The following is a 12,177-nucleotide window of genomic DNA, read 5'->3' on the forward strand; positions in this document are numbered from 1 at the left end:
CTCTCTCCTCCCACCTACTTTATCCTCGGCGGAGTCTCTGACTCGTGGGTGCGTGTTCGCTGTGTGTGTGTGTGTATGTTCGGGGGGAGGGGGGTGGGAGGGGGTGTGGGGGGGTGTGCGCGTACCCAAGACAGGAGCCGGGCGCCCTCGCCCCGCGGCGAGCGGAGCGTCCCCGCCGCCTCACGCAGCACCACCGGCCGCCGACGGCCTCCGACGGCCGCCGGGGCCTCCCTCTTCGCCCGGCTCCCCCGGCCGCCAAGTCTCTAGGGGCGAGAGGGCGAGAAAAGCGGCGGGAGGAGGCTGCCGCCGGGCGCTCGCGGACCTTGGGAAAGGGGAAAGAAATAAAATAAAAGAAAAAGAAAACAAACAAACAAGAAAAAAAAACATGAACGGGAGAAGGCAGCAGGGTGGCCCTGATCGCCCGCTGCTCGCCCCGCGGCCGGGGAGGAGGAGGAGGAGAAGGAGGAGGAGGAACGGGGGGCAGAGCGGCGGTCCGTGCGGGTCACACACACGCCCGCCGCGGGCACCCGGGGCGGGGTTGGGGGGGCTCGGCTGAAGCGTGTCAGAGCCCCAGGGCCTCGGCGTGCTTCCGGGCCTTCAGCCGCAGGTCGGCGATGCTGGAGTTCTTGCTGTTGCTCTTGGCGGCGGCGGCCACCACGGCGGCGGCGGAGGCGGACTCCGCCAGGGAGGCGATGGGCAGCCCGAAGGGCGGCGGCGGGAACATCAGGTAGGGCGCGTGGGCCGCCAGGTGCGGGTGCAGGTGCGGGTGCGCGTGGGCCACGCCCTCCAGCTGCAGCTGCGCCTGGACCTGGGAGGCGGCGGCGGCAGAGACACGGCGTCAGCCCCGCGGCCGCGGAACCGGGCGCCTCCCCAGCACCCACACCACCCCACCCCACCCCCCCCCAAACCCCGACCCTTCCCGGGAGCCCGGCGGCGGGGAGAACAACTCGCAGGGGCGGGGCAGGCGCGCAGCGCGGCAAATCTCCGCTCCGCACTTACCCAGAGGCACAGGGGCATGCTTGACCCTCCTCATATTTAAAAAAAAAAAAAATAAATAAAAAATATGCAGCCCAACGCACGGGCACCAGCAAGTGCTAAATAGCTAACATTTTTTACAATTTTTTTTTCCAGGGATGTTTATTTATACCTTGCTAAAAACTCTTTGGCCACCGGTCCCTTATGTACCGGGTCGGTGTTTGCTTTGGAGCTCCCTCGACCTACACAAACACGTTGGGTTGACTGAGAGATTTCAGCTCCGGGTAGGTTCGGGGAGGGGTGGGGGGAGAGTTTATTTATGTATTTAATTATTTTGGTCCAAATATGTCTTTTAAAAATCAATACAATTAATCTGTCAGCTCCACGTGTCTCTGAGACGGAGAAGGTGGTGGAAGGTCCCTTTGGGCTGGGAAAAATCGATTCCCCGATTAATTGACCAAAAAAAAAAAAAAAAACCAACAACAACAACCCACCAAGGGAGGGGGAAGTTGCAAGCAGCGGCGAGGCATGGCTGGAAGCGGGACGGAATTTCGTCGCCCTCGTCCCATTTTCCTCCGGGGGTCTGCGCCTCACTGGGACAAGGACCCGGTCCCAGTGCCTGCGCGCCGCTACTGTCCCGGTCCCGGCTGGTCGGCGCGGTGGCCGCGCATGGGAGAGACGCCTTTCCTCCTCCTGGGCGGCCGCCTCCGTCGGAAAAGGCCAGGCCTCGACAGCCCGCCTCAGAAGGAGGGGGAGAACGACGGGACAAGGGTCCGCGTAGCTCTTTCCCCTCACGGTTTCGCCCACCGCGTGGGACACCCGCCTCCCGCAGCACTCTCCGGCACCGGGCGGAGACCGAAGCCCTCAGGGCCGGGCCGGGCGCTCCGTCCCCGCGGGGTGCGGGGGGGGCCTACCCGGGCCCACCCGCCCGGCCCTGCGCGCCCCGGGAAGGCGATGGGCCCGCGGGAGGCCAGCCCGCCTTTGCCACGTCTGCGGGCAGCCCCGGGGCCGGATGCCAGCCCATGGCACGGCGGGGGGGGAAGGGGGCGGGGCGGAGATCGTAGCACCGGCTGCACCTCCCGGGGCCGCGGGACCCCCCGCTCGGCCCCTTCCCCGGGCCCGAGGGGCGCTGAGCTCCCGGCAGCCGGGCGGGGGCTCCTTCACGAAGTTTTACGGCCTGTTTTTAATACGTGCCAACTTCTATATAAATGGCACTTGTAAACGTGTCCGGCTTCCTCCCGTGCAAACGAAGGGGGCTCGGAGCTTGCTGGGGGAAAGGAAAATAAAACCGGAGCTAACTACCTGTTGGAAAGGCATCCTCAGGGCTCCCATATTCACATAGGGGGCCACTCTGCAGGCGTCTAAATGGCTGGCGGTTCCCAGGATCACACCTGCGGGGAGAGACAGGCCTGGGTGAGCCACGAAGGAGGCCCGGGGGTCCACGGCCGCCGCCCCCCGGTCGGCCCGCACCCCTTACCCACCTTTGTGCATCTGGTTTTCCTGCTTTCGGCACTTCGCTCTCCTGTTCTGGAACCAGACCTGTGGAAAAAAAAAACCGCAAACAAAACCAAAAACCAACAAAAACCACATGGAGGTAGACTAGGCAGCTTCTAAAAAAAGCGGATTATCTCGGGGGTTAGGGATGAAGGGCGGGGGACTCCGCACAACTTTGCTGAGGTCTCTCCTCGGGAGCAGCCGAGGGGGAGAACTCAGCCTCGGGCGGAGTGAGCCCCTCTACGTGCTGTGGAGGGGCTTTTTAGAAGGGGTCCTGCTTTTCGGTGTGCGTTTCTCAGCGGGAGCTGAACCTAGGGGATCGGAAGCGCCCTCGCAGCCGGGGACATGGGGAGTCGGTCTCTTCGCACCAAGTCTCCGAGGTCCTCGTGTCCCCAGGGCTGGCAGCGGCAGTCCTTGAACCACCCGCCTGGAGCGAAGGGCCGCTCCCATAAACACGTAAAATAAGACCACAGGTAGGCAAGCCGGGTGGGACCCTCGGTCCCTTTCCAGTCACACCTCAACGTGCCGGGAACAGCCAGCGTGGGCCGGGTCAGACTACAGGACGTGGCCCCCGAGCGACGGGACCAGAGATCTCCGGAAGATGTGAGATACAGAACTTGCACAAAAGGGACTGAATCATTCCCTAAACGTTAAAAGAAAACAAAACCCGTTTCTGTAGACTTCTAGACAGACAAAAGCAACATCTTTGCAGGCCGGGATGTAAAGAAGTGCTCTTGCCCCTACACGATAAATGCCTGTAATCCAGTAATCCTGCCCTAATTCCAGCCGTTCGGATTTAAACAAGCGCAGAACTTGCAGCTGCCACTGCACCTCCCCTGCCTCTTTTCCAGGGGCATTTCGGACCTCCATTACTTTTCCCCTTCCCAGGTGCTTGGTTTAGCAGCTCTTCCCAAAGGACGGCCAGAGGCACGGACCGAAATGTTTTAGGGACCCTCATCCTTACACCAAAGCCTACCGAATATGGACAAACATTGACTTTCACCGCTGATAAAATCTTGTAGCTAAGCAAACACACCTACAACCTTTGATGTTCTTGCACTTGCCAAGAGATCATACTGTTAATTAATACTAACTGCACTTCCTACATCAAATTTTCCCTTCAAGCTTTCTTCAATTGCCTTAATGATGGTCATTTACAACGGAGTAATTAGTGCAAAGAAAGGCTTCCAAAGGCATTAATTACCTCGGGTACCTCAGTGATTTTCTTAAGTAGGAATTGGCCGTCTCTGATTTAGGAGAACCGTTTTTCCTGCCTAGGGTGGCCGGGGGGAACGGCGCAGCGGGCGGGTACAGACCGTCCGACCATCCCCCCGTCCCCTCCTGCTCCCCGCTAGCGCGGCCCTCCCCGCCTCAACCCACCATCGACCCCCGCAGCCCGGGCCGCCTCGCTGCCCTGAAACTCACGGCACGGCATAAGCCTGTTTTTCCCTACGAGCAATACACAAATATTAACAATATGCAACGCTTCTCCTTTCAACCGGACCGTTAAGGACTTCTGTATTTTTTGAAAAATATGATCATGCAAAATACCATCGTGCTGTAGCGACAAGAATACATTTTCTTACAATTGTAAATCCTTGCAGGAAATCTCCTTGTGTGTGTTCCCCACGCCACCCTTTCACTCCCCCACCCCGGGAGTATAAATTGTCAGGAGGAATTTAAGCAGCGTTTAAACAACTTCTCTTGCAAATCAGAACATCTTTCAAACAGAAATTATATTTAAATCTGGAAAACGAAGTGCCCTTTCCCTTTAGCTACGAAAAAATAAGGTTATGAGGAATAAAAGTGATGAATTAGCCACTGCGTTAAGCAATAATAAATCAGGCTTGGTGTGATTCACGATCAATTCCAATTAGTCATGAATATGCTAAGTAAAGCACAGTACACTGTTTTAGACAGTTATTTCTTCATTAAGGATCACTCAGTGATTTCTTTCACAAATGCTCTAATCTGATTTCCTTTTGATTTCCATTAGAGACAGTGAATAATGACATTTAATTTAGCCCTGCACCATAAACCCAAAGATATTTGTTGTAATTGAATTACTGCCTGCTCCTCACTATGGTCTCATAACTTTCAATTATAACCCTGACAGCTGGGTGATATGAGTTTCCAGTACAACACTAAAAATAAAAGGTTAATAAGGACTAGCTACCATAGGAGCTTCAATTTATTTACAGCAAATTTCCACACTAAATTGAAACTATATCCTTTAACAGCAAGGGACAAGCGATTCAGATAGGAATTAGAGAACAATTCTGAAAGTATTAAAAAAATATAAAAAAACTTTTCCTTTTCCCCCCACTTCTTTTTTTCCTGCTTCTATTTCTTGATGGATAACAAGGTCTCTGCTTATTTCCTAATTAATTATCCCTTTCTCCTCTTTTCCCTCTTGATGTTTCTTTTATTTCTAGTTTTATTTTCATCCATGCAAGCCTCTTTTGTAAGATGATTAAATTTATTATTTTTTTTAAATATCTCTGAATAATCTGTCTGAATCAGTATCACTTTTTTTTTTACTTTTTTTTTTTTTTTTTGGTGTGCTGTTTTAAGATCTGTAAGCACTTGAAGCACCAATTTTGCTGTAACTATGAACATCCTGTTAAGGTGCTGCTCAGTAATAAAGTACTTGAAAGAAAGAGTGCAGAATTCAATTACAAGTAATTTATTTTTATAGAAACAGTACATCAAGGCCGTGGAAAGATATTACAGAGCCCAAGTAAGAAGATCTGGGAAGATGACATAAGAGTTGATGTCCCCTTCAGCAAAAGTTTAATCTTTTCATTAATTTATATGGTGTGGTTAGATCAATCTTCAGGGAGAAAGCAGGCCAGCAGCACTCTGAACCCCTGCAATATCCCCTGCAAGCCGCCCTTTCTAAGGCATGTGCCCGGCACCATCCCTCGCCCAGCTCAGTTTATACTGAAAGAGGCAGCAGCTGAGGGGAGAAAAGAGCCTTAAAAAAAACCCCAAAACAACAAAAAAAAACCAACACAACAACACAAAACGAGAAAGAAAACAACCCAGCTACTCTATTTGTTTCGGGAAATGCCTCCAGGAGGCAGTTGTTCAAAACGAGATAGTGGCTCACTCAGGCGGAGCAGGACCCCCTGCCTCTGTGCTTTCCACGGTGGGTAGTGTTTAAGGAGGGAGACAAGGAGACCTCCTCTCCCCACTTGAGCTCGGGGCTGTATTTCTTCTCTATCCCACCCTTGGGATAGGGGTGGGCACAGAGACGTCCACCTATGCCCACATAGCCACCTATGTGAACCCACGTGCGCACATGTATGGACAGACATACATATGCACGTGCATCTCATCTCCAGGGTGAGAAGGCGTTTTGTTCGGCGGAGGGGTTGGCTTGGTGACTTTTTCTTCTCAGGTTTGGGTTTGGGTCTGTTAGGCCAAGTGCAGAGTTACAACCCGAGAAGAGATTTCCTTCAGTTTTTTCCTGCTTTAGGCCTGCTCAGAGAGCCACAGGTTGACCTTACTAATTATTTCTAGGGTTTTCTTTTTGAATGTGGCATCTGTTTTGAAGACGCATTCCCTAGTTGGCTTAAGGAACGGACGGGGGGAGGGGAGGGGGATATTTTTTTTAAATCAAATTTTAAAATAATCTATGTGGAGCCACCCAAACAGACGGCTCTGATGGCCCCAGAACTACAGCAACCCGGACCTATTTTCAAGGTTTCGAAGGCTAATTGGTATTTAGCTGTCTCTGAAGCGAGATGGGAGGGACGGGAGGAGACTCCACCAGATGGGGTGCCATGCATTCATACGCTTGCTGCGTGAATCGGAGCGGGCACCTTTCCCCCGGCTCTGGCTAATCCCGTCCCTCAGCACCCAAACCGTCTAGCCTTATTCACGGCGATTGTTTTCTGGGCTTTTTTTTTTTTTTTTTCCCCCATAACGGCCTCATAAAAGGAGAGGGAAGAAAGTGAGGATTAAGGGGAGAGTTAATAGCACGTTTGCAAGGAAAAATACATTATTTAAAAAAAAAATAGCAAGTTGCTCAGTTATTAGAGACTCGTCACCACCATCACCACCACCCCCTCCCTCAAAAAAAAAACTCAAAACAAAACAAAACAACAACAAACCAAAACGCCTTCCTAGGAAACACAAGACACGGACAGATATTCCCAGAGCAGAATTACTGTTTGGCAGGACAGGTACAGCGGAGTTGCAAACAGCTTCCCCATCACACGTGTCGTCTCTGCCTTCACCTCCCCACTTTGGATGAAACAGGGCACTGAGCTAGGATCCGCTGGCAGTTAGGAAGTGAGGTGAGGACGTTTCCAGGAACAGAGCCTTTCTCTTACCTGAACCCTAGCTTCAGACAGTCCCAGCCTCTGGCTTAGTTCCTCCCTCATGAAGGCATCCGGATAGTGAGTCTCATCAAAAAGTCTTTCCAGCTCGTTCAGCTGCTCTAGTGTGAAATTGGTTCTGCTTCTCCTTTGTTTGAGCTTGGTCTGTCCGTCTTCATCTTCCGACTTCACATCTTCCCTCTTCTCTTTGCACTCGTAGATCCCTGCCGGGAGGGGGAAGGGAAAAACGACACTGAGCCTCCGTTTCCAAAGTTTCTCTCCGCAGCACACGGCGGGCTCCCCCCTCCCCTCTATTCTTCCCCCAACTCAGAGCAACCTGCAGGGGCAACCGGCGGGCGGGAGGGGGGGTCCCCGGGCCGACCCCGGGCAGGCCGGAGGGGCGAGCGGGGCTGGGGGGCACCGGGTCGGGCTGAGCCCCGCTGCCAGCTCCAAGCCGGGCAGGGGACACCGCGCCGGACGGAGGGAGGGAGAGAGACGCGCTGCCTTGCCTGATACCCCATCAGAAAAAATATGTATATAAATATAATATCATTTTCTTTCCAGAGCGAGGAGGAAGCCGTGCCGCCGGTTGGCACGGGCAGTTCAGGGAAGGGGCTGGTAGGGAAACCGCCGTTCCAGGCTGTGGGAAGAGGCAGGGGAAGGGGATTTCTACGTCGCCGTTTTCTCCGAAAGTAAAGAGGGTTATGCAAGAAGCTGCCCACCACTGTCACGGTGAAGCCAAGGTGGAAGTATTTGCCTCGTGAAAAAAAACTTTCCATGGGCCTGAGACCGAGACCGTTCGTTCCTCTCCCCCTTATCACTCTTCCTTTTCCCAAAATACCTGGGCCTCCACGGCCCGGCTTGGAGGAGTGGACTCAAGGACCGTGGGTGCCCCCCAGCCCCTGCAAAAGAGCAGACATACCCGCTCTATCCCCAGCCCTCATGGGGTTCAACAGGGCTCGGGAGGACCTTGCGACAGGAGGCAGCCGCTGCCGACGCTTACTCTGGGCAGAGGGGAGGCACCGAGGGAGAAGAGTTGCTCTTTTTTGTCTTGGAGGGGGTGTCATGTTTTGGCTTTATAACTTTCTTTCCTCCCCCCCCCCCGCCCCCCCCCCCCCAAATGCCAGGCGGCCTAAAGCACCGGCCCTCTTTTAAATTCTGCTAACGAAAAGTGTAGAGGTGATAGAGCAGGGGGCACTTCTGGAGGCTAAACTGGTTCCCCGGGTTCCTCTGCCTGACCGGGGCTTCCCGCCCGGATGCGCACCCTGCGCGGACACCGGCGAAGTCCCGGGACGAGCCTGCCCCGACGGCCTCCTTTGTCCTGCTTCACCTTCTGGGATGTGCGGGCCTCGTGGGGGACGGGGGGGGACGGGGGGGGCGCGGAAAGCCACATCTGCAGATGATTCAGAATTAAATCCGTTTTCCCTCATCAAACACACACGTATTTTATATGTATATATGTATATACACACACAAATGTGCGCATGCTATATAATCTGCTATACTTAAGGGCATTCCAAAATGCAAATTACTAACTGCAAATGGTAAATTAATCGAACGTAATAAAACGTCCTGAGCTGCATCTGTGCTTAAGCTAGGCGGGGACCGAAGTCGAAGTGCTCGTTTTCACTTCCCAAATGAAAACTGTCCCTGGCCGTAACCGCTCCTCCGGGCTCCCCGTCCCCGACTGCGGGCTGGATACTGGCTGCTTAAAACTTTGGGGAAGGGTCTGATCTCCAAAAGGGGGTCTTCGCTGGTTGGTTTTAAAAGCGTTTTGTTCGCATTTCTGCTGTAAGGGGAACCCCTATGAGAAGACGAGGGTGCTAACCCAGCAAATGCCTGGGGAAAATTAGGCGCGTCCAAAAGCTCTGTCTCCTTTCGGAGATCCGGGGCTACAGCATGTCCGTGGTAGGTATAAAATATTAACTAGCATATCAGTGGGACCGAAATCACACGTCGGAATCAGTTGGAATTAGACTGAAACCTGGCATGAATTTAAACTGTCACAAGCATCTCAGCTCTCTCCAACTCCTCCCTTCCATCCCCACCCCCAGCCCCTCTCCATAGATTAGATTAGCTAAACATACAAGCCAGAATTTCGATACACAGGGAAAAGGGGGAGTAGTAGAGGTTTTTTTTTTTTATTCGTTCGCATTTTTTTTTTAAGATTTTTTTTTCCTGGAGCGTGCCCTGCTTTCGTTTTATAAAACCATCTCCTGCGCGAACGATTCCTCTAAACGGAACCCTCTCGCTTTGCAATCTCTCGACCAGAGAAGGAAAACCAGCGGTGCTGAACGGCACTGGCTTGTGCACAAATACGGGTACTCGAACCTGTGGTTACACTCGCTCCTTGTGTTTGGGGAGGGGGTGGAAGAGAGGAGGATATTAAATAAGCGTTTGGGCTGTAAATTAAATTGCCTTTCGCGCGATGTTATATTAAACAAGATCAAACGGTAGGAAACAGCTGAAAGGCTGGTTGTTGTTCCCCAACCTATTAACCGTTTTTTATTACCCCAAGCTAGCCAGGAGTTCCCCAGGCAGGTCCACCTGTCTAACTTGCCTAGAGACACTTTCTCAACTTTCTAATCCCCCAGCCCTTTTTATTCTTTCCTTCCCTTGCGAGCCTGTGCGGAATCTTTAGTTTGTTCCGTTTAAAATTAATTTTAATTTTAATTTCTTTCCGCCAAGAGAAGGAATGTCTTTTTACCCCTCGGCCGGTGCTCCTGGCACCCGGGGAGGAGGCTGTGCTGCCCGGGCCCCGGTGAGAAGGGCAGGCAGGGTACCGAGGGACCAGGTGGCAAGGCCGGCCGGTGCCTCCCTCCGCCGAGATGCTCCGTCTCACCCGGGCCCAGGCAGCTCCCCCCCAGCCAGGCTCCTCGCCTCCTCCTCCTCCTCGCCGGCCGCAGCCTCCGGCTAGGACAGACTGACCGACGCGAAACAAAATGCCCAGGGAGAGCCCTCTCCACATCCAGCTTTCTCCCAGAAGAAGCAGCATCATCCTGACGGCCCGGAAGCAGGAAGAACAGGTCTTCTGAGGCATTAAAACTCCCCGGACAAGGTTTCCTCGTCCAAAAATACGCAGATAGACAAAAATGTCTGACGTCCTGCGCTGCCCCCTTTCCCCAGGCGAGTGAACGCCTTAACGCACCGGATCGATTTCGGATGTGAACGGGGGCTGGCGCGAGGGAGGGAGGACCGAAGTTGCGACTTATTTTTCACGGCTCTATTCCCGCTATGCATGCAGGCATACGTGTTGCTAAGCGTATGTTCCCGCCGCGGCGGGAGGAGAGAGGCAGGATGCGGGAGGCGAGACCGCTCGCCCCGCCGGGGCCGGGGCCGCCGTGTCCGGTTCGACCGCGCTGCGGAGCGCCGGGGACGACCGGGGAGGGGGCCGGGGCTGCCGGCGAGGGTCGCGGGGCGGAGGATGCCCAGCCCTGCTCTTACCTTCCGCCGTCCTGCCCGTGCTGAACTCCTTCAGTTTGTCCTTGTCGCTCTCTACGTGGTCTTTGAAAAGATGCACCGGGCAATGATTGCTGCTCTCGGTCATGTCCTGCAGGTTAGAGTCAGAGTTTCCAAGCTCCCTAGAGCGAGCCAACCCACTCTCCAAAACTTCCCTGTACGTGATGGTCTCCTTCTTGTTGCCGCTGCCACTGCCGCTGCTGCTCTCTTTGCTCTTCTGGTCAAAAGATTTGGATACAAAAGCCGTAAGTTCTTCCATGGCTGCCCGGTGATCTTATCCACAGAGATCCACTTGTTTTCGGTCGGAGCGGTGTCCGTCCTCCGCACGTTGTTTTTGCACGTAGAAGATGGGCTGTATAGGGTTAGATCACTCCTGCTGTTATTTATGCCTTTCAATTTGAGATCACACTATTTATACATGGCTACCTCAGCCCAACCCCCAGCTCTCCCTGTCTCCAGCAATTACTGACTGCTCCATAGTCGCAGGCGGACTCCTAGCAGCTATCTCCCCCACCTCAGTCCAGCAATTGGCTTTCTTTTCATTTCATCACTCTTTGGCATCTTTGCGCCTTGATTTAGGGAGGCAAAGAGGCAAAAGCGAAAAAGAGGGGGAGAGAGAGAGGGAGAGAGAGGAATAAAAGGGAGGGGGGAGGAAGAGGAAAACGTGAAAATGGGTATCTGCATTCGGTAAATGGGTTTCAGGAATTAAAGTCGAGGAAGACTTAATTGATTGTAAGGACATCCTGTGCGTGGCAACACTGTGAGTAAAAACGGACCCACAGCTAATCAAATAACTGTGCTCCTGCAATTAAATGTATCGCTGTCAAGAGGAAAAGAAAATGAGTGTTCAATAAAAAAGGTAATGAATAAAAAGCCGGAGATGTGCGTTTGTTGTAATCATTGGAAATTCTACCTGATTTGCTGTTTAGCTAATTTCGCTTAATTAAATGGTCAAAATAATCAGCGAACCAAAAATGCTGTTTGGAAAGTGTTGACTGTTCTGGCGGGTGGGTGGGTGCGCGGAGGGGGACGTGTGTTGCAGTTAAACAAGTTGCGAGGTGTCTCGGAGATCCGTGTCGGTGTGTTCGGAGGATTTGGAGGAGGTTGCTTGACTGGGGAGAAGGGGGGCGTTTTATCCATAAGTAGGGGGGCTCTCCAGATGCGTGTAAATATTGCAAGATCTGTTTTCTTGTTTACTGTTATTATGTCTTCTGAAAATACTGTTGGAGAAAATTAAAATCTAAAATGTTTCTCTGGATGTAGAGCTATCCTGCTGCGTGCAGCAGAGGTGTAATTTGTTAACAGGAGAGTTTGTACATGACAAATAGAGCATCACATCGTCTTTTTTTTTAAATCTTTTTTTTTTTTTTTTAACGAAATGTATCCTGCCGGATTTAAGATAGGACTGGCAATAATTCCCCACCTTGTTATTGGTAGGCTGCTGTTATTTTTCTTGTACCCCTGGAATAATTATTACTTTGTGTGCTCGAATAGCTGCCTGAAATTCATTTCCAGATAACAGCGCCGGCGTTTCTAGCGGCTCTCTGCACCATTTGATCCGCAAGCAGAGCCGACCTCCAGGCTATTTATTTCTAGCTCCTCTCCTCGAGCTTTAACGTAAAGAGTTAGTTGGTATTTGGAGGAATTTTGTCTTCTGGTCATTTGGCTTTTTACGTCCTTCTCATTCTCTCGCCTCGAGTTTGAGACAGTCAGAGCCCATCCTCACGCCACCCTCTGCTCTGAATCGCAACCGAAGGAGGCTTCGTGCTGGAGCAAGGGGCCATTGTTTCTTTTCCGGAGAAGCGTGGGACTCCTCCGAAAATTAGCAGAACGTTAAAACGCTAAAAATGCGTTTAATTAATCCAAAGGTGCCCCCAGCACCAGAGTTAACACCTCCACAGGAGGAGAGGAAAAAATAATAATC

At 52.6% G+C, this 12,177-nt stretch overlaps 1 protein-coding gene across 1 annotated transcript; it reads right to left on the reverse strand.

Moving 5' to 3' along the window:
• Positions 1 to 562: 562 nt before the first annotated feature.
• On the reverse strand, positions 563 to 10,512 carry SHOX (SHOX homeobox). The gene is made up of 5 exons (XM_086609693.1): positions 10,239 to 10,512; positions 6,810 to 7,018; positions 2,457 to 2,514; positions 2,278 to 2,366; positions 563 to 808 (listed from the first exon to the last, which is right to left on the reverse strand). Exons 1-5 carry the CDS (start codon positions 10,510 to 10,512, stop codon positions 563 to 565), a joined length of 876 nt encoding a protein of 291 aa, XP_086465819.1.
• Between the last annotated feature and the right edge of the window lie 1,665 nt (positions 10,513 to 12,177).

This window comes from Tauraco erythrolophus, chromosome 1 (assembly GCF_009769465.1).
Source record: "Tauraco erythrolophus isolate bTauEry1 chromosome 1, bTauEry1.pri, whole genome shotgun sequence".
In the NCBI taxonomy this organism is placed as follows: Eukaryota; Metazoa; Chordata; class Aves; order Musophagiformes; family Musophagidae; genus Tauraco; species Tauraco erythrolophus.